General features: G+C 42.5%; 1 protein-coding gene across 1 annotated transcript; it reads left to right on the forward strand.

The window, feature by feature from the left end:
• The first annotated feature begins 2,025 nt into the window (after positions 1-2,025).
• Positions 2,026-24,552, forward strand: tesk1a (testis associated actin remodelling kinase 1a). Its single transcript, XM_084342979.1, has 10 exons — positions 2,026-2,877; positions 10,765-10,886; positions 11,204-11,252; positions 12,503-12,649; positions 13,246-13,328; positions 13,556-13,643; positions 17,225-17,308; positions 18,423-18,509; positions 18,805-18,898; positions 21,800-24,552. The coding sequence occupies exons 1-10, from the start codon at positions 2,680-2,682 to the stop codon at positions 23,047-23,049; spliced, it is 2,202 nt and encodes a 733-aa protein (XP_084199105.1). The 5' UTR covers positions 2,026-2,679; the 3' UTR covers positions 23,050-24,552.
• Positions 24,553-26,666: the final 2,114 nt, after the last annotated feature.

Raw genomic sequence — 26,666 nt, forward strand, 5'->3', positions numbered from 1 at the left:
CTACATGATGCTCTCATCATGATCAGCATTATGGCATGTATACAAAGTGAGGTCATAAAAATGGGGATGTATTGCTCCTCCAGATGAAACCAAACTATGACATCATCCTCACTGTCAAACAACAGCGACCTCACGTTTAACCCTTGACTATTTTTTACAGAAAAAAATAAAATTGTTTATTGGGATTATTTGAATTGTGGTATTTTTCTCTGATATCCCTGCACTGTATCAAACATATTCAATATATTTTATGTGCTAAAGCTAGATGAGAATAATCATTTATCTGATTGTGCTGCAGCATTGTTCCATTGTTCAAAGAGAAGCTTGGCTACATCCATGCCTCACTCATTTTCTGTTGCTGCAGTGTATGCAGTGCTGTCCTGTGGGCCTGTGCACAGTTCCCTCATCACTTCCTCCAACGTGAACAGGAAAACCATGTCAGTAGCACACAGCAGGAGGAGGAAGAGGAGTGGGAGGAGGTAGAATCCTCATTTCACTTTCTATTTTCTTTTGAAATTATTTTGAAATCTATTTTTTGTTATTGCTATCATAACAGTGCTTTATTATCATTATTATTATTATTATTATTATGATCATATTTTTTAAAAATAGAATTCTTGTCATTAATGTATTTTTGGATCAAAATGTATGTCATTGTCAATGCTCGACTTCCGGCTCAGCAGCAGGTCTAGGATCCTTTTTAGTTGTAAATCTCTTGCCTGTCAACACTGCGGTTGGACAGAAACAACTGATCCCAGATCAGCTGTCAGGGCTTGACTCTGCCTTCTCATCTGCTCCAATCAGAGCCGCCCAGTCGGTCCTGGTGTATGTGTGCCAAGTGTCAATTGGTCTGAGTGAGGCAACAACACACAGGAAGTTCGGCTTGTCTTCGAAATAAGAGTCTTGTTGTGTCCGATAAATGAAAACGATGCTAAACTAGCCACTCCCAATAATCTGAAACGAATAACCAATTACAAAGAAAAAAAACACCTTATTTTTCTGATAAGTGTTCTTACAGCATGATAGAATTGACCGATATTAGTGTCCTTGTTCATAACATACTTGTTCATATTACAAAGTGTGTTTTGGTGCAGTAGTAGATGATAAAAACAGCATTGTTTCTTTACACAATTAACCACAATTGTAACTATTAACATAGATATGTTGCGAGTTGAAATTTCAAATAGCCATAATCCGATTTGGCAAATAAAATAATAAAATAAAATAAAGCGCAATGAAGTAAAATAATAATTTTGACTTGCACAAAAGCTTTTTCCTCAGATTTCTTGTTCAGATGCGTTTGTGGATTGAGTGGTTTTTTGTAATGTGGATAATCTTTACATTGACTTTTATTTAGACATTTCTAACAGGAAGTCGTGTGTGTCCCGGCCGCTAGCTTCACTCCGGGCTCTTTCATTATGGTAGTCGTCTGAACGAGCGGCTCGTGAAGCAGGAATCCAGACAGGATTATCAGCCGCAGACACCGCCGAGCTGCACAGCGATATTTCTGGCTCCAGTTCACCTCCAACTCTCGGACCGCACCGACATTTCCATCCGGACCGACGGGAGGTGGAAGGTAAGCCGTCGTCTCCTCCTCTCCTGCCGCTTGTCACTGACAGCTCCCGTTAACAGCAGCTCTGATTCTTTATTGGCCAGGAGAAATATTCTCTGCTTTATTTAGCGTCGGCTCAATTCATTTTTACATTACGCAGTTGTGAAAAAATAAATAAAATACGGTTGAGTGGGGCCTGTCATTATCTGTAAGCCCAACAGTCCGGCTGAGCTGTGCAGGTCCATGTTATCCAGTGGACGTTATGGCTTATCGCCCCTGCGGCTACTAGCCCCATGGCTACCGTAGTGTCCCCGGTGCAGGCGGACCGGGACGGACCGGGCTGCCTGCAGAGGACCGAATGAGCGCATGTGTGTCACGGTATTGCACAGTGTGATATGAGATGAGATGTATGACCACACCGCTTCCTGTGTGTTCTCTACAGCACTCTGGACACGGTGGCTGATAGCTGGTAGCTGACTGCTCGGCCCTCCTACCCGCTGCTGGTGCCGTGCAGCTGCAGCATCCATCACATTAACGGGATGACGGAGGGAACCGAGCCTCCTCACGTACCGGCACGGTGAGGCGACGTTCACGGGCTGCAGGAATTCTTACAACCCCTGTGGCAGCGTCTTGGAAATTTAAAGTGACTTCCCTTTTCATCAGTGAGACCTCTCCATCTGTCCTGGGACGTCAGAGCTCAGGGTGAACCACAAAGAAACACACCTGGAGCAGGTGGGGGCGAGTCTTTGGAAGCATGGATGGATGAATGTGCTGCACTCTGTAGCTCAGCTGAGTTAATGAGAGGATGCTGAACTCATGATAAAAGCGGCTCACTAAAGTGGCAGGCTAATGTAGATTTGATGTTTTCTGTAGTAACCCGAGGTCGACTGCAGCCTTCACACAGGTGGAGCCGGGAAAGCAGGTTAAGTCAGAGTTGCAGTGTTGTGTTAAACACATTTATCATCAGGTGCTCCATATAACCCACAGCAGAGGCTCTGATCATTATGACACCATGATGGTGGGAGCCACCATGACCTCGTGCCTCAGGACTATTGTGGTCTAACAGACGGTTTGGTTCCCCTGTGGGAGAGAACGGAGCCTCTATAGCGTGGTGGTCCACTAGCACCATGGACTACCACGCTGAGTGCTGTTTCTGTGATCCCGAGGACGGCCTAGATGAGCCACCACTCCACAGTATCCACGCACCCAACCGGATCCGGCCGTCCTCTTACCGAGCCCTGAGGAGCGCCGTGTCCAGTCTGGCCCGCATCGATGACTTCTTCTGTGAGAAGATCGGTTCAGGCTTCTTCTCTGAGGTCTTCAAGGTATGTGACCTCATCTACTGGTTATGATAGCTCTCTTATGATATGAAGCTCTCAGTGGTTGAAATAAACCTTTTGATCATCACTGGTCAAAATATCAAATGACAACAATCTAGTTACAGCACTGTTCATCCTAGCAGTGCTGTAACTAGAGCCTGGACATGATGGTGATGAAAACCATATGAAAACTTTGATTTATGGAGATCATAATCCAGAAAAAGATGCTTGGGGTCATTTATAATTATTAAATTCCCTGAAGCAAAGTTTACTCTCTCAGTGCACTGATGTCATTTTAGTGCTTGATAGCCAGATTTGAGGGCTCATTACAAAGAATGTGTGTGTATCAGCCGATGTATTGATATTATAATTAATTACTTCCTCATGTCATCATCAGCACTGGGCAGGCACCAGTCTCTGTCTGTCTGTAACACAGTAGTTAGAGGCATCATTACCATAAGTTTCATCAAAGTCTGATGATCATTAGCATCTGAGAACACATTTGCCATTTATAAACCCACCAAAGCCAGTTGACATGCAGTGTGAATCAGGGCCTCTGGGGCTCAGTTGTGGTTGGTCATGCAGCCTTTACCCACCAGCATCTAACAGCACAAAATATTGACCAACCTTGATCAGCAGACATATAATGTCCCAGGAGATATCCAACAATGGAAATGAAATATATACACACATAAATAATAAATAATATGCAGTCTATAATACACACCAGTATGAGGCTTTTATCTCTCATGAGCGATTTCTCTTCACCTTTTCCAGGCTTCTTTGGGATTACATTATAGAAAACACTGGACAAACAATCTCACCTGGACCTGGAGCAACACATCTCCACCAATGTCTTGCTCGCATTTCTTTCATTCTACACACTGCTTTTTTTATCTGACACCCCAGTGGGCAGGAAGGTGGTAATCTATATCTATACTAGTTCATGCCCCCCATCTGCATCACTTCCCCTGGAGTGGTGCAGCTCAATCCCATTAAGTAAAGCTACAGTATGGCTATAGTGAAGAGCCTTGTATCTGAGTGTTTCATTGCTGCTGCTTGTTGTCTTGTCTTGTTGTCCCTAGAGTAAGGCTGAGTTAATATAGCAAGAAGATATATGTTTTGGGCCCCAGGTTATTGCTGACAGTGGAAAGCCTCTGGAACAGCAGGTGGATGTTGTGTGATGTTGGGTAAAATCCGAAAATAATGATTAAAAATAATAGGCCTAATTGTCGTCGTCATCATCATAGAGAGAGGAACATCATCACTGGATGACTGGAAACACCAGGTGGAAACAGAACAGTGCAGGTAGAGACTGTGTGGACAGAAATGTCCGTGTTGCAGGGAGACACGTCTGCAGGTACAAGCATTCGTTGCTGTGAGTAGAAACGTCATGGAAATGTCATGGTGTGCCTGATGTAATCTTCAGGTTTACGACCCAGACGCACAAAGCCAACATCAAAGAACTTGTGGCAATGAAGGCTAAGTGTTACATAACCGCACGTTGCCTGTGTCTCCACCAAAAAGCTGCATGTGAACACTCCGCAAAGACTGCAGCTAACGGCCTACTAGCTCGTATATTCTTAGAGGAAATAACTCTCCATACCACCAGGTGGCAGTAGTCTGCATTCGTCTTTCAAAAAGGGAAATCGGAAGACTCAGAACTGGGCATATACAAGCTGTTAGTATGATAAAGCAGCATTTTTTGACATTACTCTTGCAAATATAGCTACTTCTAATCAAGAATATGTCTGATAAAAAGTGGCAAATGTCCCTGGTGAAGAGGAGAAGGCAAAAAAAATAAGTGGAAACCACACTGAATGGGTAAAATCATGGATACTACAGCAATCACAGTGATTTCCCTCACCAACAGGCTGAACCGAAGATTCTCCACACTCAATCTTCCTGGTGCCAACAGTATGGAACACATCACAGAAATGGCTAATGGCTGACTGTTGGCCTGGTGTGTCGGGCCTGTAGATATGTCATCATCAGCGCTGGTGGAAACATTTACAGAGTAACATTAAGTTTAGGCGCTGTCTGCTTCTTCCAGATGCAAACATTGAGAGAGACCATTCCAAAATTAACAGAAAGCAAATCTCAGTACACAATGATGTTACCATTTCTTGTCTGATATTTACTGGTATTGTAAATGAATGTAGTCCAGAGATCTGTTATATTTTCTTTCCGATGAGTGGTAACGTTAGCTACTGGCAGAGACATTTCCTTACTGAAATGTAAGATGCTGCTAGTTAGTGTGAAGGTGTGTGAATATCTGCTTGTAAGAATCAATCTAACTCAAGTGGATGGCTGAGTCAGTAACACAACTATAATGCCAGTGGCCAACGATATCGATATCTCTGAGCAACAGTGATGCATAATGCACAGGCCTTTACAGCACGGCATAAAGAACTGCGTCCTGATGGGTCCTGCCTGTAGCTTTTTAATGCATCATACTAGTGTTTATTTCATGCAAACTGTATACATATACAGCACATATGGTACATAACATTTGTCTGTTGCATCTGTGGCATGTTTGTCGTAAATGTAGATAATGGTGTGTGTGTGTGTTTGTTGGTGCATATTTTGTGTGTGTTTTTGCACAGACTAACAGACAGTTTTGACAGTGTGTGTGTGTGTGTTGCCTACTTGTGTGTGTGAGGTGACAGGCTGATTGGAGGACAGGTCCCACTTTCCAGACTAAGTAGATTACTCACACACACACTGTGTGTGTGTGTGCATGTGTGTGTGTGTGTGTGTGTGTGTGTGTGTGTGTACATCTTACTTTTTCCTCTGAGGTAATCTGTATGTACGTATTTAATACCCCATTCTAACATGCAGTCTATCCCAGAAATGTCCTGGAAACGGATCCTGCATGGTGTCATGTGTGAATGGAGCAGAAATTGATACTCAGGGACAAACTGTTGAACCAATTTCCCTCCTCAAGAACTGGTAACATTTTAGGGAAAATGCCTGTGTGGCTAAAGTGTGAACTAGAGGCCTAGATGTTTGACTCAAACTGTAAGTCACACAGTAGCTCTGGTAACGTCTGTTTTCTGGTGATTTTTGAGCTGTAGTTCTGCCGGTGAACACACCAACCTGTTTGGCCTCTCTCCCGGTCTTCTGCTGCTCCCGTCACTCATTGTCTAAAGCAGCTCTTCAATGCAAGGGTGTGCTGCCTCGCCACTGCTCCGCTGCCCGGCCTGTCTCTACCCAATGAGCCCAGAGACACAGCAGCCAAAGTGACTGCGTGTTTACCGGTGGGGCAGCTAAGGCTCACAGTCCGCTGTATCAGCTCCCCCACTGGCTCTTTGTTTTTACAAACCAGCTGCGAGAAAAACATAACGTCAACCCATTAACACCAGACAGCCACTGAGCATAACAAAAATGGTAACATGTCAGTTGAGGAAAGTTCAAGAAATATAGAGATATTTTATTTTTATATGAATACTTGTTTCTCTTTTCTGTTAAATTCTGACATATCGCATAATGATTATAGACCAATATCAGCGGAAAATATCGGCCAACCAGCACAAGCAGGAAATGTTCCTGAATGTAGCTCCATGTGTGAACAGTAAAAACCACTAGGTTATCCCAGTAATGTACAGGGAACTATGTGTGATGGAGGCTTTAAGTCTCACCTCCTGACCTCATAGTCAACACTCAATCCTCACGTAGCAGTCAGGACCATGTCCAGTAAAAACATGTAATGCAGTGGTTGGAGTTATTTGTTCAGGGTGAGGGTTTATGCAAAGTAGATTCCATGCCGCATTCCTGCACTCTTATCTGAAATAGCCAAAGTTTTACACACTCACACCCAGAGAGTGGTGCTTGATGAAGAATATGACTGTTATAGGCTTTAGGAACATCTCAAGCGTTTAAAAGTTTATTCAGTACCTCATATGATTTAAATTGTATGAATACTTCAGATAATATAGAAGTATTCATATAATTTAAAACATGAGAAGTGTTTTACCAGTTAAGTGCTTCAGAACGTCAGAGGAAGGTTGCAGAGGAAGCAATAAAATCCCAAATTACATATCCATATACAGTTTATATAAGAACAACACATGACACTGTATTGAAAAATCAGCTGTAAACATTCTTGAAAAAATAACTTATTTAAACACAATAAAGTTACAACATACATATGTAAAATACCTGACAAATACTGACTTTTATCTGTCATGCTGCTTCCTCCTGCCTCATCTCATCATCACTGGGCTGAATACTCAGAGCAAAATAAAACATTAAAATACACGCAGACAGAGGTGAAATCAAATCTTGCAAACTTGACAGTGGATTACTGAAGCACACAGTGGCATAGTCCTCCTCTATATACACAGTGATCAATTGATCAAATCCTATATAAGTTTACTCTCTAAATTTGACTTAAAGTGGAAACAGACGAAGTGACACCAGCTACCAACAACACAGGACAAAACATGAGGTAATTCAACAAGTGCACAATTAATCAAATTATAATCAAATTTTCAACATGCCAAAATGCAATATTCAATTTGCAAAATCTGCATTTTTTTGGTAAAGGAAAAATGGGTGTCACACAGCATTGCAGAGATGTCCGCACCTACCTAAGTCTTACTTTTTAATATTTTTTCAGCAAAAATGAAAATTGTAATGCAAAAATGATCATACCCACTAATATCCATCAGCACTACTTTCTCACTCTGCTGTTAGTGGGTTGTGCTTGAGTTTTCGGCCAGCGGAGCTGGTGCTGCAGATTGTGAGCCACAGTTGCCCCGGTGGTTGTGTCAACCACTTTGGCTGTCACAGCTGCAGTGTCTCCAGGCTTGTAGGTAGAGCAGACAGGCCGGGTGGCAGAGCAGCAGCAGCCAGAGCCAGCCTGTCCCCTCTACCTAATGAGCCCGGAGAACCTCCAGCAGCGAAGAGTGGCTCCCGAGGAAGTGTGACACCGAGAGGAGCAGCAGAAGCAGGGACAGAGGCTGGTAGGCCGCCGTATCACACCAGCTGGTCTTGTGAGAACCATAGTAAGGCCTCTGACACGCTCTTCTGTTGTTCTCAGTCACACATGTTGGTGCAACCGGACTACACACCTGATAAACGATTGGCCGATCGTGTGTCACTTGTAGCATGCTCCATTATCAAGGGATATGATAGGCTAAGCCAAGACCATGTTTGCTATGTGCTATCAAGTTGGTTGTATGTAACGTCCTTGATGCATACGAACATTTTATTGAACTATTTTGTTATTGCTATTGATGATGTGTCTATCGCCTGGTGGGAGAAAGAATAGCATGGTGATAGCAAGGTTTCCAGGGAACCAAAAACACCTATGGTGTCATTGCTCTATATCCATTACTGGTGCGATGTGTGAGATATTTTAAAACAAAAAACTTGTCTTCTGACAGTTTTATTTATTTTGATCTAATTTATTTGACAGAGTGGAGCAGCACAGCTCCTGATGAAATGACCTTTAGTCTATTTAAAATGTAACAATGGAATCATACCCATTCATTGACTCTTTTAGCACTCGTGCTTGTACTGGCCAGCGGCAGGAACATACCTGCTATTTTAGTTCATTTGCAGTGTGTCTTTGGCCTTGTCCTGTGGTTTAGGAGCAGAAATAACAATAATGATTATTTATAATAATTTAGGTGTGACTCATGTTTTGGGAACACCTCAATAAACTGTCTAGAGCTGGTGACATATTCTAATATTACTGCATTGTTCATAGAGCTCAAAAAGGAAAAAAAACTGATGCAGCATGTGTACATCCTCAACAGTGAGTGTGGAACTTCTGCCGGTAGACTGTGGGGTTGTCCGGCTCTGCAGGTTGATGATAGTGACTGAAGTAATCAGGCCATTTTGAACAGGCACTGCAGTCGTTACTGTTAAACTCAGCTGACTGATTTCCTGTTAACGCTGCTTTATGTGTGTGTATGTTCCCTACTGTACACTGCTGGGTGAGGCCTCAGTAATGGCCCAGTGGATTTGTGAAGATCAGGTGGAGTGATGGGAAATCCAGAAAGCCTATTAGTGCTACGCTATTATTACACACACACACACACACACACACACACACGCACACACACACACACACACACACACACACACACACACACGCACACACATGCACACACACACACACACACACACACACACACACACACACACACACACACACACAAACACAGACACAGATGTATGCACTTGCTGGATTTTGCAGGTCCAAATTACCAGTCCATGACCCATCCAGTCACGCATGACTGTAAACCCACTGTACCTGCATCTTCACTTGTTCATGAACTGTGACACTGTTATTCTCTATTGTACAGTATAAATGTGTAAACCCTTTTAACAAGTGAAAACCAGCATGGTGTTTCCAGACTTGGCAAATAGTCAAAAGAAATCAACAACAGCTGACCTACAACTTCACTGATGTCATTGTCAAATACATTAACATTGCCTATGGTTTTATAATAGGTATAAGCATATTTCCTTTTCTTTATTTTGTTTATTTATTGGAGATAAAAGCTCAAAGAGGGTTCGAAACCAAGCAAAACCTTCCAGCTGAAACTACGAGGGCTATCACCTCTTGTGATACAAAGTGTTATAGAGTCCAGCAGGGAAGTCTTTTTGTAGGCTAACCCAGAAGTTAGCATCGCCTTGGTTCCCTCGATAAAATTTTTATTTTGAAACATCGCTGAAAATAAGCTCTGTGACAAACACAAGTTATGATACTGACACGTTTTGTTCAGCAAGATAATCTCCACAGATGAAGACTATTTCTCCGACCGCAGACAACACTGTGGCCACATGTATTAAACGTCACCACCACTAAGCGTCTTACTACACAATTACTATACAGGTTTTCTGATCAATGTACAAGTTGTAAAGTCAGAGTTAGAATAGTTAGTAACTAAAGTGGACCTGTAAAGACGGACTAGTGAGTAGATGAGTCTCCGTGTTCGCTGTGATGATGTTTAATGTCCCCGACAACCTCTGTAGTCTCATTTAGACACTTGTTAGCAACCACTAACCGTTTTTAACACACGGAAGAGCTTTATAATTAAACACTGGGACATTTAATGATGGATTTTATGTGGTAGAACAAAACTAAATATAAATATGTTCAGCCTGTGGTAACCACAGATCATATTTCAGCAAATCACTGTAAATTTGGACAGCTAACTTTATGGGATCCACTTGCTGTACATGAAGCTGTGACTTAAAAACTGCCATTTGTGATCTGGTGTTTCAGGAGAAGTGAATCATATTTTTAGTGAAAAGTCTTTGAGCTGTGGCTCAGGAGGTAGAGTGGCCATCTACTAATCAGAAGGTCTGTGGCTTGATCCATAGTCTACATACATACCCAGTTTGCTCCTGGTGGCTCTTCTATCAGTGTGTGAGTGTGTGTGAATACTTATTGCTCCTGATGAGCAGGTGGAGCCTTGCACGGTTGCATGGTAGCCTCTGCCACCAGTGTATGAACGCATGTGTGAATTGGTGAATGATGACATGTGTTGTAAAGCACTTTAAGTGGTCAATAAGATGAGAAAAGGGCTCTATAAACACAGTCCATTTACCATCTCTGTCAAATAATCCTGCTTTTGCAAGATAAATGTAATGTACAATAAACCACATGTACTGTAGTCAGAGAGAACAGGTGATCTGTGAACACGTTTCTTGCTGTCCTGTATGTGTCATACAAAACCAAAGCTGAAATGACAACAGGAATCAAAAAGGTGTTCAGACAGGCTTGGTTGAACTGTATTTATCTTTGCTATGTCAGTTAGATAGCAGGTGAAGCTAACTGTATCCTCTGACTGTTCTGTGGTGGTGAAACACCACATCTCAGTCTCCCTCTGTGTGACTTACTTTCTCACTGTAAACCTTCTGATTGTTTTCCAGGTGCAGCATCGGATCACAGGGCAGGTGATGGCACTCAAAATGAACACGCTGGCTAGCAACAAAGCTAACATGCTGAGAGAAGTACAGCTCATGAACAGGCTTTGCCACCCCAACATACTCAGGTTGGTAATGTTATGTAATATAATATATAAGAACACACTCCAATGTAGAGGCTGACCCACTGTATGTGATACCTGTATTGCTGAGTCAGTGTAGATCAATATAATGTCTATGTATTAAAAACACAGACAGGATCAGGGTCAGGGTCAGGATCAGGCAGTGCTGTGCCCTCTGATATCAGAGACTGTGCACTGCTGGAAGTCAAAATGCTTTTCTAATTCAGCCTCTATCATTCAGTGTGATGATGGAGGTTTTTTCTCAGACACCTTAGGATGTCCAGTCAGTATTATTTAAATCATATTTCTTCACCTCTCCTCAGGTTTCTTGGCGTTTGTGTGCACGAAGGTCAACTCCACGCTCTGACTGAGGTAGAACCCTCCCTCTTCCTTTACTGTTGTCAGATTCTTGAAATGTCACAACTGTAGCATCTCTTTTTCTCATACTGTACATATGGTTGTATGCAAACAACACCACTGTGTTGGTGGTGTTTGTACATCTGTGGTTACACTGCCAGTAATGGATAAATAACTGAAACGCCACACAGCAAAATAACATGCTGAAATAGTTCAAATACAATCACAACTGCAGCTGTGTGTATCTGTGTTAAATGATGGTGTACCAGGCAGGCTATGATGTTTGCATGGTGTGCAGTGGTAACCATGGCTACCATTGAGGCATGGCTGAACATACCTGTCCTTGCCACTAGAGGACTGTCCTGAACAGCTTATCTCTCTCAGTATAACCAGTGAGCCTATGAGATCTGACATAGTCTCATTATAAACCATGAAGGGCATAAAAGTTCTGCACTGAAAATGTTACCAAAGTGAAAGGACGTAAGTATGATCAGGAAAATATGATTAAAGTATTAAAAGGAGAAGTAAGCAAAGCAGAAACTGTTTTGTACAGGACTGACTGCAATTGTTTTGTTTCATCCTGGATTAATCTACTGATTATTCTCTCCATTAATCCATGGATTGTTGGTTTGTAAAAATTCTAAAAATAGTAAGAAATGTCTCACAACTACCCAGGGTCCAAAGTGACACCTTCACAACCAATAGAACAAGAGTCAAAATGATTAAAAACAAATTAAAATTTCAAATTTGGCACATTTGTGAAGCTGGAACAACTAAATGTTTTTGCATGAAAAATGACTTACACCATTATCAAAATAGTCAACTCTTCAAAACATCCTGTGAGGTTTGGGTGTAAAATCTTCATCTGTAAAGTGACTTATAACTGAAGCTGTCAGATAATTATGGTCAATATGAAATACAATACTTACATCTAGGAAGTAGTGGAGTAGAAGTAAAAGAAGTACCATGAAAAGAAAGGAAAAGTACAAGTACCTCAAAATACAATACTTAAGTAGATGCAGTTCCACCACTGGATCACAGGACAGTAATATCCACACAAGAAGAATACAACAAACAATACATCATGGGCTAGATTAATAAACAAACCAAGGCTGACAAATCCACTGTTGAGCAAATCAGTGTCTCTTAGAGAGAGAAGAGAAGAACATTCAGTTCACAGAAGGTCTGTGTCTGGTGTGATTCAGCCTTCATAACATCTGCCTTCCCTTAATGTGCACTCTGTCTTTTGTCGTCCCTCTCTGCAGTATATAAATGGAGGTAACCTGGAGCAGCTGTTGGACAGTGATCTGTACCTGTCGTGGGGGGTCAGGATCCGTCTGTCTCTGGATATCGCCCGAGGGCTGCAGTACCTGCATAGCAAGGGCATATTTCACAGAGACCTCACATCCAAGGTACAGCATGCAGATACAAAGTGTGTGACAAAACACAGCTTTTTATTAGAAAATGTAGCAGTAAAAATTTGGAAACATTTTACAGTCTGCTGCCTGTACGAGAACATTGAAATGAAAATGTCAAAAACAAGTCTGTCTCTGTGTGCTGGAGTAAAGAAGGGAAAAAACAAAGGCAGCACTCTGCTGGTCTGGTTTAATGTGTTGGTCAGCCATCTCATTCTGTGTTTGGTGCCATGCTCCATTAACGGGCTCTGACTGACTGGAATGAAGTATTCATAAAAACACTTTACCTTCCTCTTGCAAAGCTGATTATTACTCATTCATTCAGTCCAGCAGCACAGTGGGGGTACCAAGGCAGGGGGCTCCACCAAAAAAGTTGAATCATGCACTGTCTACTGACCAACAGTTTAGAACAGAAGATTCATGTTACAGAGGCATTATAGATTACAACCTGAACAAATCAACCTAAACTATCTGCGTGGCTAGACTAGTGAGGGCAATGAGAACGTACTTTTTGCTCTATGTATATGATGTGTTTATACATTTCTAGTAGTTGTAGTTATTTGTAGATCTGACCTGACTGTTCACCTGTGCAGAACTGTCTGGTGCGCTGTGATAACGGCATGTTCACTGCTGTGGTGGGAGACTTCGGCCTGGCAGAGAAGATCCCTGATTACAGGTCAGTGGGGCAGAATCTAACATCTCTTCCTCTTCTGCGGTCTTATATAAAGTCCCTCATGAGAGAATTGTATCCAGCAGGAAAGTCTGTCATTCTAACTACACAGAGTCCATGGAATATAAAGAATGTTCAAGTTTAAATTATAGCAGTAGCTCACAGCAAATTCAGCCGAGTGTAGTGTCTCTGAATGAACACCTGACTTCAAGGGAAACCTGGTGTCTTTGCAGTGATGGTATGAAGCAGCCTCTGGCCATTGTAGGCTCCCCCTACTGGATGGCTCCTGAAGTTCTCAGAGGGGAGCTGTACGATGAGAAGGTAAACCTGCTTTATCTGCTACACTAATGGAGAACAGTACATAAAGCAACACTTTGTACTTTTTGACAGAAGGACTAACACACTTACTCCTACAGCTGTAAGGTAAAACAAGAACTAAACACACAATACTGTAGAATGATTGCCAAATGATCATGACATTGAAAGGGGCTCTATGTAAGATTTTGTAGAAATGTACAGTACAGACAAAAAGTTTGGACACACCTTCTCATTCAATGAGTTTCCTTTCTTTTCATGACTATTGACATTGTAGATTCACACTGAAGGCATCAAAACTATGAATTAACACATGTGGAAATATGTACTTAACAAAAAAGTGTAAAACAACTGAAAATACGCCTTATATTCTAGTTTCTTCAAAGTGGCCACCTTTTGCTCTGATTACTGCTTTGCACACACTCTGCATTCTCTTGATGAGCTTCAAGAGGTAGTCACCTGAAATGGTTTTCACTTCACAGGTGTGCCCTGTCAGGTTTAATAAGTGGGATTTCTTGCCTTATAAATGGGGTTGGGACCATCAGTTGTGTTGTGCAGAAGTCAGGTGGATACACAGCTGATAGTCCTACTGAATAAACTGTTAGAATGTGTATTATGGCAAGAAAAAAGCAGCTAAGTAAAGAAAAACGAGTGGCCATCATTACTTTAAGAAATGAAGGTCAGTCAGTCCGAAAAATTGGGAAAACTTTGAAAGTGTCCCCAAGTGCAGTCGCAAAAACCATCAAGCGCTACAAAGAAACTGGATCACATGAGGACCGCCCCAGGAAAGGAAGACCAAGAGTCACCTCTGCTGCGGAGGATAAGTTCATCCGAGTCACCAGCCTCAGAAATCGCAGGTTAACAGCAGCTCAGATTAGAGACCAGGTCAATGCCACACAGAGTTCTAGCAGCAGACACATCTCTAGAACAACTGTTAAGAGGAGACTGTGTGAATCAGGCCTTCATGGTAGAATAGCTGCTAGGAAACCACTGCTAAGGACAGGCAACAAGCAGAAGAGACTTGTTTGGGCTAAAGAACACAATGAATGGACATTAGACCAGTGGAAATCTGTGCTTTGGTCTGATGAGTCCAAATTTGAGATCTTTGGTTCCAACCACCGTGTCTTTGTGCGACGCAGAAAAGGTGAACGGATGGACTCTACATGCCTGGTTCCCACCGTGAAGCATGGAGGAGGAGGTGTGATGGTGTGGGGGTGCTTTGCTGGTGACACTGTTGGGGATTTATTCAAAATTGAAGGCATACTGAACCGGCATGGCTACCACAGCATCTTGCAGCGGGATGCTATTCCATCCGGTTTGCGTTTAGTTGGACCATCATTTATTTTTCAACAGGACAATGACCCCAAACACACCTCCAGGCTGTGTAAGGGCTATTTGACCAAGAAGGAGAGTGATGGGGTGCTGCGCCAGATGACCTGGCCTCCACAGTCACCGGACCTGAACCCAATCGAGATGGTTTGGGGTGAGCTGGACCGCAGAGTGAAGGCAAAAGGGCCAACAAGTGCTAAGCATCTCTGGGAACTCCTTCAAGACTGTTGGAAGACCATTTCAGGTGACTACCTCTTGAAGCTCATCAAGAGAATGCCAAGAGTGTGCGAAGCAGTAATCAAAGCAAAAGGTGGCTACTTTGAAGAACCTAGAATATAAGACATATTTTCAGTTGTTTCACACTTTTTTGTTAAGTATATAATTCCACATGTGTTAATTCATAGTTTTGATGCCTTCAGTGTGAATCTACAATTTTCATAGTCATGAAAATAAAGAAAACTCTTTGAATGAGAAGGTGTGTCCAAACTTTTGGTCTGTACTGTTGATGTATGAGTCACTTTTTAATGGGCCATATGTGAGTGGATTGTAACATGACGTGAAAAATCTTCCAGGCTCTCTCGGTTGCCGAAACAAGCCTGTGTAAGATTTTTTTTTTTTTTTTTTAGCCTTTGTATGGCTTTATTGTTAGGACAGCCTCAGAGATGACATGCAGCAGGGGGCCCAAGGCCATGGTACGCCCACTCTACCAACTGAGCTAATGGGCGCCCCTTGTTGTAGTTGTTTAATGCGTAGTACTGTGGACTTTTTCTGCAACAGTCCAAAGAATGTGACTTGAGAATGTTCTCGAATGCCTCATCTCAGTGCCTCTCTCCGCCCCACTAACAGAGAGCAACAGTAGCTAATGTTAGTTTAGAAAAGGAGTCTGCTAACATAGACATAGAAGTGCCACAGAGCGCCTTTAAGCAACTGATTCTAGGGAATTTTGGGAGATGCTCAAAGATAGACAGAAAGTTAGACATCGGTGATGAGGTAGACAAAGACAAAAAAGCTTTATTTTATAAGCAAACAAACACACAATCACAGTCTGACATACTGCTGTGTTAGCGGTGGACAGTAGGTCAGTTATTTTACACTTTTACCCACAAATTCTAAATTCTGTTTCAAAAATGCAGCACAGAAACACACAGAAAGTGTGTGTGTACTTATAGTTGCAATGAAGTGGCATTTGAAAGCATAGCAATTCATTATTATCATATATTATTGCTGGTTGTTGCAGGGCAATGGTTTTGGAGGTGATGCATTAATTAGTATCATCCAAAGAAATAAGAAGTTATGGATACAAAATCATCATTATGCAGTACAAGATTGTATAATGACATTTCTGTGTGTAATTGTCTAAGCAACACACTCACAAAACAAACTATACAGTCTAATAGATAAATAATTATCAGCATGAGTTCAGCAGTCTCAGCCTGGAGAAAGAAGCTGCTCTGTAGTCTGGTGGTACAGCAGCAGATACTTCTGTATCTTTGGGTGAACAGACTGTGTCTGGGTGGGTGTTGTCTTTTAGTATCTTTGGGCTCTGTGCAGACATCTCACTTCACTGATGTCACTGATGCTCTGTAGATGGTACCAGTGATGTTCTGGTGGTTTGAAGCACCCGCTGTAGAGCCTTCATGTCCTGGGCCGTGATGAACCATGCCAGTTTGTGATGTTTCCAGTCAGGAGGCTTTGCATGCTCCTCTTCAAAAGTTAGCAAATGTATTGCATTTTTAAATCATGTAAAGTCCAGTGTGTAGGATTTAGGGGCAGAAATGGAAATGTTTTCATTAGTGTATAATCACCTGAAACTAGGAATCGTGCTTTTTTTTTACCTTAGAATGAGCCTTTTATATCTACAGACAGAGCAGGTTCTCTTCCAAGGAGTCCACCATTTCTACAGTAGCCCAGAATGGACAAACCAAACACTGACTCTAGAGACTCTTCATCATGTTTTTAGTGGCCACTGTAGGGGAGAGTGAGATAAGGGATGCTCAGTACCACTAGATGCCACTAAATCCTACAAACTGGTCTCTTACCTTTTGTTTCAAAGTTTAAGTGAGCTTTGGTGAGATTTGGACGTAGTATCGGGCACTCACTACAAAACTGTTCGTACTGGTACCAATCTTCTGCTAAACATAAGGGTTGCAGCGTACTACTGTGTGAAATCTAGTTTGAGCCCTAACCTGTGTGTGCATGATCAGAGCTAACACCCAGGACAGAGCTGACATGAACACCCTCTCCTCTCCTCTGCTCAGGTGGATGTGTTTGCTTACGGCATTATCTTGTGTGAGATCATCGCCCGCATTGAAGCTGATCCTGACTTCTTACCCAGGACAGAGGTAGGACTCTGCAGTGCTCACTGTGTGTGTGTGTGTGTGTGTGTGTGTTTGTGTGTGTGTGATGTGTCTCACCCTCACTGACAGAAACATGTTGCTTTGTGGTGAAACAGTAATATATGTTCCAAACTGCTCTTTAGGACATGTTGAAAATAAAAACTTTGAAATAGAGGGTCATGGACGCGAGCTCCAGTTTGTTGATTCAGATTAAACTAGTCTTCAGTCTGCAGTGGGAGGACCTGAATAGCTCAACACTGAAGAGGAGTAAGCCTGTGCACATATTGTCTGTGTAAGGTGTCATTGTAATGTTAATAATACTGTTTCATGTAACATTTATTAATGGCCTCTATGATTATACATACTTAATATGCAATGATTTTTATTTAACATTCATACAGCCCTGATTCTAAAAAAGCTGGGATGCTATTTGAAACAAATAAAACAGAATGTGAAGATTTGCTAATCCTGTTTTACATATACTCAATAAAACAGTACAAGGACAATGCAGTTTTATGTTTGCCTTAAAAACTTAATTGATTTTTATAAATAGGGCTTGTGCTTAGGGCTTGTGTCCACATAGTGTTTTTTTCCTGAGCAGTAGTGTCTTTGTTACATTGTTTCTAATGAGGAGTGAGCGTCTGCGGCAGCCAATGTGCAGTGTTTTTCTCTCAGAGCCCCACAGTCCTGAGCATACCGCCAGTGCTTTTCTGAACACTAAAGAAAAACTCTATGTGGACACAGGCCCAAATTCAGAATACCTGTATGATGGCAGCAACACATTTCAAGGAAGTTAGGACTGCAGAGTGTGAAAGTTGTGGAATGCTCCAAAAAAACCTGTTTGGAACATTCCACAGGTAAACAGGTTCATTGGTAACAGGTGATAGTATCATGATTGGATATGAAAGGAGCGTCCTCAAAGGGCTCAGCCGTTCACTTAGGAACACTTTGTAACACTGTTGTCAATAAACAGCTTTTGTAAATGATTGCATTTTCAACATGGTTTATGTTTTGCATGAGTCCCAAGCTTTTTTGGAATCTGGGTTGTAACGCATCAACAGGTCAGTATTATTGAAACTAATTGAGACTGAAATAGTTGTGTGCCCGTGTGTGTGTGCAGAACTTTGGTCTGGACGTGGATGCATTTGAAAACATGGTTGGGGATTGTCCACGTTCATTCTTTAGCCTTGCTGTCACCTGCTGTAATGTAAGTACACACACAGACACACACACACACACACACACACACACACACACACACACACACACACACACACACACACACACACACACACACACACAGTGATTTGTCATAAGCTATGAATAAGATTGTGAAGCTGACTAATGTTTTCAGTTTTGTTTTCACCCATGTCTCACCCTATCATAGACTGATGGACCTCTCTGAGAGTGAACAAGTTCTGTAAATGAAAGACAAAGTTTTATTGATGTGATGATAAAATAACTGTATATGTGGATCTTTTTTTGATCTTTCTTGTTTTCAGATGATTGCAGAGAGGCGTCCTTCATTCTCGGACATTGTCTTCACATTGGAGGGTATGGATGGAGAAGAAGAGGGAGAGAAGCCCATTGCACTTGGTAAAAGGATCAAATTAATGATTGTTCTTAAAAGAGGCCTTCATTTAAAGTTAAAGACACATTTGTTACAGCACTGTTGATACGTGTGCTCACACAAGGCTACTGACTTTTTGCCTACACATGGAGAAATGAAAACACATGACTGCCACAACTGTCAGAGAAGGGTTTCCCCTCTCAGGTTTTCCCCCACAAGCCTACTTCAGGGCTGCAAATACTGAAACAAACTGAAACCATCTCCAAACCTCATTATCAGTACCACACAACTGAAATCATATTTCTCCTCTGCTTTTTTGACTTTAATGTAAATGGGTACAATCAGCATTCACTCCTGCGTCAAATGACTCTGCAGTAGTCACATAGTCGTAGTCAGTAGTTAACATCCGATTGTAAAGAACATGTATATCATGGGAGTCTTCAGTTCCAATGATTCTACAGCTCTCGTGTTTCTGTGATGGAATGAATGGATCACATACTAATTTGTCACAAAAACATTCATGAAGTTTGTTTCAGTAATGAATTTATTATAGGTCTTCTGCAAATGTGACCAAATCTGCTGGCTCAAGAGTATACATACAGTAATTATAATATTTGGTTGAATGTCTCTCAGCCATTTTCACCTCAGTTAGCCACTTTTGATAGCCATCCACAAGCTTCTGGTCATCCTCTAGATGAATTTTAACCTCTCTTGACAGAATGGTTGAAGTTCAACTGTATTAGTTTGCTTCCTGGCACAGACTTGTTTCTTTAGCTCAGTCCACATGTTCTGATGAGGTTCAAGTCATGACTGCGGGCCTAATGCAGGCCTAATGCAGCACCATTCTCTTAAATTTCTCTTATATTTTCTATTACTTTTTTGTCAAGAGAAAAAATAATGAGAAGTCACTCCAGCTGCACCAAACGTTCTAACCATCCAAATCTGCTCTAACCCAGGTGTGCTGAATGATGAATCCCACTTGATCGTAAATCCGAGGCGCCTGGCCGATTGTACTTAGCATAGGTAATATATAAGGGCAGGCGTTGTGCTGTGTGCAAATAGCAGAGGGATTGTTGAGATGCCAGAGGTAACCTTGACGTACAGTATAAACACAGTATCAGGCCACATCCAGCTCGCCTTCAGCCCAATTGTGCGCTCTACCACGGAGCGGGTGTTGTAAGAGCTCTCCTGTCTGGTCTGGGGGTTTACCAGGGGGGTCAACAGCCATGGAGTGAGGGCATAACCTTGGTCACCTATGTTACATTTTTTATGAAATTGAGTTTCATAAAAGTAAAACTGGATGGTGGTTTTATAATTACAAATCATTTACCAGTCAGCCACCCCTCTCCACCAGCTCCTTGAGCCGGATGCATCCCCACCAAACTATTCTGCAGCACAAAGGAGTCGTGTGCCCCCCTGGTCAAAGCGCCACGACATTCAGAGGGTGGCAGTTTGCATCTGATATTATTTGGACGTTAATAGAGCGATGCAGCTTTTGTTTGAGGAATGGGAATGGATCTGGAGAGGGTGCTTTGATCCATATATGTGGCCAGTCTACAGCACCAATGATACTTGGCGATACAGCAAAAAAAGCGTTGTTGATCTCTACCTGCTGGTTAGCAGTGTCTGGGAATGATATGTACTGGGGCACGAATGATATAAATCACTTTCAGTACTCTCAGAAGCGCACGGCTCAAAGAGGACTGTGAAAAGCCTGACCTGTCTCCTGTCTCTCTCTCTGAAATGATCCTGTGGCCAAAACTCTGAGTACTTGGAGGTGTGGAGGCACAGGGTTTGTGTTTCGCCTAAACTGAGGCTCCAGGTTAGTGCAGCAGAACAACCCCCCAGCATAATACTACCAGCACCATGCTGGACAGTAGGTCTGGTGTTCTTGGGGTTAAAGGCCTCACCTTCTCTCCTCCAGACATATTGCTGCTCATTGTGGTCAAACAACTCAGTTTTAGTTTCATGTGACCACAGAGTTTTCCTCCAGAAGGTTTTTTCTTTGTCCATGTGATCATCAGCAAACTTCAGACGAGCTTTAAGGTGCTGCGTCTGGATCAAGAGCTTCCGTCTTCCACAGCAGCCTCTCAGCTCATGTTGATGTAAAACACACCTGCCTGTGGACACTGACACCTGTCCTCCAGCAGCTTCTAATTCATTGCAGACTTGTTTTTTGGTGGTTTTTGGTTGACTCTTGACCATCCTGACCAGTTTTCTCTCAGCAGCAGCTGATAGTTTGTGTTTTCTTGCTGATGGTGGCAGTGACACAACTGTGCCATGAGCTTTATACTTCCAAACAGTTGTTTGTACAGCTGATCTTGGAACCTGTAACTGCTTTGAAATGGCTCCAGGTGACTTTCCTGACTTGTTCAAATGAATGATGTGCACTTTCAGATCAATGCTGAGCTCTTTAGACTTTCCCACTGTAGTGTTAGTGGCTGAGTCTAATGGGTGTATCAAACAAGCCCTATTAAAATGGGCCCAGAAAAGTAACCAGCTGTAATCAATCAGAATCACTCAGGAGAGGTTAAGAGGCCATGCTACACAGAACATTTCATTCACACAATGTTCTATAATCACCAGAAATGATTATTCAAGTGACATTCAAGTCACATTTCCAGAAGACCTGTAATAAATTAATTATTGAACCAAACTTCATGAAGGTTTTTGTGCCAAAGTAGTTTGTGTTCCACTTGTTCATCACAGAAAACTGAGAGCTGTAGAAATCATTGGAACTGAAGACTTCCATGATGAACATGTTCTTTCCAGTGGATGTAAACTTTTGACCACTACTGTATGTTAATTGATCATCCAATGCAGCACTATTGGCAGCATGTGCGGAACAGTTATTTGTATTTTCTGCCTTTTTCTGTCTGTCATGTTCTCATAATCTTGTTCATTTTCTCCCTCCTTCCTTTGTTCAGAGCCAGTGATGGTAGATGTAAGCCCACACCGGCGCTGCAGCTCTCCCTGTCACTTTAGTGACCACAGCCAGCAACGGCAAGGCTTGGCAAGGAGCCAGTCGGACATGTTACCACCGGCAACGCTGACCCCTCCTTTCCTCGGGACCCCTGCACGGGTCAACCCCTTCTCTCTCAGACAGGACCTGAATGGTGGGCGGTGTAAACTCTTAGACACACCCAGCAAGTCCGTTATCTCCCTGACCTTCACCCTTCCAGCGCTTCGCGATCCATGTGCCTCCCCCCACCTTCTCAGAGGGATGCCAGGGACGCGAGCATTGCCGAGGAGATGTCAGTCGCTTCCCTGTACCCCAGAGCTCAGCCGGACTTTGGCCTTGTCTAGAGACATGGAGGGGAAGGAGGAGGAGAAGGATGAGGACGTCAGAGTGGCGGCAGTTAAAGGAGAGAGAGGGGAAGATATGGAGGATGACGTGAGGAATAAGACAGGTGTGTTAGAAAAGGTGGATGAAAGGTTGCATGACAAGCATATGGAGGTAACTGAGAAGAGAGAGTTGTTGAAGGAGGAGGATGGGATGGGGGAGGATTCAGGTCTTCCTGTCGATCTGGAGATGGTGTCTCTGGAGCGGTTGGAGGAGGAGGAGGAGGAGGAGGAGGAGGAGGAGGAGTTTGTGTGCCTAACAGAACCCATGGACTGCACCAAGTCTCCAGAGGCTGCAGATAGAGTCTTGGACTCCACACCTATAAGACCCCTGCTCACCTCTACTTCCTCCTCCTTACGGACCAATGGATGGCGACTTCCCATCTCCAACGGACCACCCTCCTTGCCTCCTCTGCCACGACTGGACAACAACAACAGCTCAGCCCTTGTAATTGGCCAGCAGGTCCAGTGGGGTGGGGGAGGGCGGTCTAATGGTTACAACGGAGCCCAGGTCCTGTCCTCTGATCCTAACGGCACCTCTGAACAGGATGAGGTCATTTCCTGTCCAGGCTGTTGCCTGGTGGGTCTGAGTTTCCCCTCGGTGTGCCTCCGTGGCTCAGCATCCGTGTCTGCCCCCCGCCGAAGGGCTTCGTTACCACGGCAGCGACCCTACCGGAACCTCAACGGTCCCATAACTAGTGGCAGCGCTTCCTCGTCAACAACAGCCGCCACAGCAACCAAAGCTCTACTGTGCCGCAGTACAAACGGACTAGTCGTGGCTGGACCCTCAGTGCCGTGTGAGCCTGGCCGGTCCCTGCCAGAGGCCCAGACATAAGCTGGCTCAGAGGGGATTTGGTTTTGAACTTGTGATATCCACCAGCACTAAATGTCAGCAGACAAACACAGCAACACTAAATGTTGCTTTGCTAATACTGAGAACCCAACATTGACCCCAGCATCTGAGATGTGTTGTTAATTCTAGTAACAGCAAACTGTAGTAGTTAGTGATTAGAGCGCCACCTGGTGGGCTGGAGGATTAATCACAACAAATCACCGTGACAGTGAAGACATGGTGGTCTAACGTAGGACAGGCAGAAGACAGCTGAAACAGACAGGCTTCAGACAAAGTGGGCTGAGCTGGGCTATAAACTTAACACTGAACAGTCAGGGTCAACCTCACGTTACTGCCGCTGGAATGGTGCTGATCCACACAGAGCAGCTAGTCTGACTTACACTGATGCATGCTCCATCCATACTCCAAACCAAATCAAACTGAACTCAGTCTGCACTCATCTGTGCTGCCTTCATGTCTGGAGGCTCTTACGGTATAAAAAGTGTGTGGCTGCCTAAACAAGCTAAGTATACTTGGAATTTATTACCATAGTTATGGCCATCATTTCTATCAGTGATAATAACATTGTACTCAATTAACCCTCAAATTAATTGCTGGTATGTGTGAACACGGAGACATGATTCAAAAGTATGATGTGGCAAACATCCGTCACAGTTTACAGACAGACTTCCTGCTTCAATTTCAACCCTCTTCTTCTGTTTTGCATAGCAGCCCTGGCACTGCACTGCACTGTTAAGGCCAGGTCCTATATGGAGTGAAAATGACGGATGTGAATGGGGTTTACTACGGCCAGCCCGGTGTGGCTGCAGGTACATAAACGTAAGATAAAACACTGTTTTTGATTCTGTTTACTGATTAACAGTAGCTAAACCCTGGGAATATTTATAAAATTAATAAAGATGATTTACTTTGTACATTTTTATCGCAGTTGCCCTTAGTGTGTGTGTGTGCGTATGTGTGTGTGTGAGTGTGAGTGAGAGAGAGAGATACAGACTGATATCTGTTGCTAAAGGAAGGAACTTCCTCCGCTCGTCATGTAAATTCTTTATTTTTGCACACAGTTTGGAGCACCTTGCAGTAAGACACCAGGCTTTTACTAGACGGTGCTTTATTTAAATATGTGTTACTGGTGTTTTATGTGTGTGTGCTTCTGGCCCAACGAACTACAGAGCTCTCACCCTTTGACATCTACTCCCCCTCACATGTATCTTGTGTATTTACATATACATTTTGATTACACTGTTGTTGTAACTTAAAAAGTGGCATGTGAAACAGGTATGAATATTTATTGTACAGATCATTCCACACACTGTGTGTGTACAGTATGTGCTGCGAAAGGTAGAGTGATGGATACTAACAGGATACATTTTATCCTATCATTTCTGATGTTAAACCATGGTTCTTGCTTAATTTCTATTTTTGTTCTGTTCTTCCATACAGCTAGAAACCTGCGTGCAATAATCTGGTAATAAAAAACATGTTTGTGCATAACCCTCTGTGCTGTTTTTTATTTCTTCTTTTTAAATTGGGTAAGTAGCTGAAAGTGAAAAAGTAATGTTTAATTGAAAAAGGGCAGGTTTAAAGTTGCGAAGATTACAATTAAAATTATTCATTAAATACTTGCAGATGGAGGAGTTTATAAGTGCTCATGAATCAGTCTCAATTTAAAACTGGTAGTGACTGTAGTCCAGTGGTACGGCACAAACCCTGTTTACTGTGTTTCACCATTGTCGTATCTATGATATATTTATATTACATAGCCACAAATAGATTCATTATGTCGTCGGCATGCATCCTGTAAACAGCTGTGTTTAAAAAAGAAAAGAAGCCGAGTATTAAAAATGTGTGTTCTTTCATTTGCTTTCTAAACAAATGCAATGCATTTGTGCATACAATGGTGTATGATAGGTGGATAGTGATCAGTCCAATATATAGACATATATATAGATTTACATAATCTCTTTCTCCCCCTCCTCCCTGCCTGCGTGTGGAGGTCCAAACCTGATCCTACTCATCACATAGGCCTGGTGATATAAGGTGCTGCTGGTGCCAGTGGGCCCGATGGCAGCTTCCTCTTTGAAGAAGCGTGTTTTTGTTAATCAGTTTTGTGAATAGATATATCTTTTGTGTTTAAACTCCTACATTCAGCTCCCCGTTATTCTTTTACCCCCGGTAAACATTTTACTATGTTACTCCCCTCACTACAGAATTTCAAACAAATGTATTTTCACTTTCACTCTGTGGAGGGAGCAGTGTGCAGTACTCCCTGCAGTTTGAAAGAACTGCTGCCATTTCTTGTAAATGGTGGAGGGAGGGGTGAGCAGCAGCCGCAGTGTGGAGGCATGAATAATCCTGACTGAATATTAACTGTTGCCTGAACAAGAGTTCAGTACACAGCTGAACCTACATATGAAAGTGTTCCATTATAATAATACAATAATTAATATTTGGGTATGTTTAAATGGAGCGGTACTTTCAAGTGGATAAACAGAAACATAGTTATTTACAGGACACTTCCCAGGAAGTGATGAGGAAGTGTAAATTAAAGTGCATTACGACTAAAACAAGCTGGATAAGATGACTCTTGTCCCTGGCTGCTCAGACATTAACCATACGTTATGTACAGTGCTTTTGAAATGACTGTAAAGCAATTTCATAGCAATCCCTGCTGATTTACCCATAAATAATATTTGAGCTAGCCTTAGCTCACATGGCTATTGTTCACCTGGACACCCTAGCCAGACTAATCTATGATAAAAATTTAGAGCCAACCAACCAAATAATATTTTTCATCATTTTTGGCAAGTTTAATTCATTAATAGAATCTGTATACACATTACAAATAATAAAATGTTTTCAAAACAGAAAAAATACTTTGCTACAGTATCAGTTAGCGTAAATGTAATTTATTACTTATACCCCTGGGTGTTACCATGACAAGTTTCACCAGCGTTCTGACAAACACTGACACTTTGGGTTTCCCAACCTGTCAAAAACTGATGCATTTGGGTGGTGGTCGGTCTGACCAACAATCCCGGTGTGTCAGTATTTGACGAGCTGGGAAAAAGACTCAACAATCAACTTTTCTTACAAATAGGACCTTTAACCTTCACCTTATTCGTGAACTTATAGACAATACATATTTATAATCATAATAATCATTAGCTCTGCAGCAACTGTGATTTCTACTGTCATAGGGGCAGATATCACATACACCTTTTTCTCAGACATGAACTGTCAGTGATCTCTTCTAACCTCAGCTAACACCAGCTCTGCTACAAGATGATGTATTTCTTTGTGCACTGCAACTCCCACAGGAAACTGAAAGTAGTGTAGATCCGGCACCCGCATTAATCTTGGGACCAAAGACTGTCCCCATTGGAAATAGATCTTACAGAAGTTAGGATGAACCCCACTCTAGTCAAGAGCCCATTCATGAACCCAAATCAATATGTAGCACTAAGGTTGGTCACACTCAACAGCTCACTGTCTGGACACAACACTGTCACTTAACAGTATGTTCTGTTTATAGTACTACAGAACATTTCAAACAAATGTATTTTCACTTTCACTCTGTGGAGGGAGCAGTGTGCAGTACT

This window comes from Pagrus pagrus (assembly GCF_965226575.1).
Source record: "Pagrus pagrus genome assembly, chromosome: 2".
NCBI lineage: Eukaryota > Metazoa > Chordata > Actinopteri > Spariformes > Sparidae > Pagrus > Pagrus pagrus.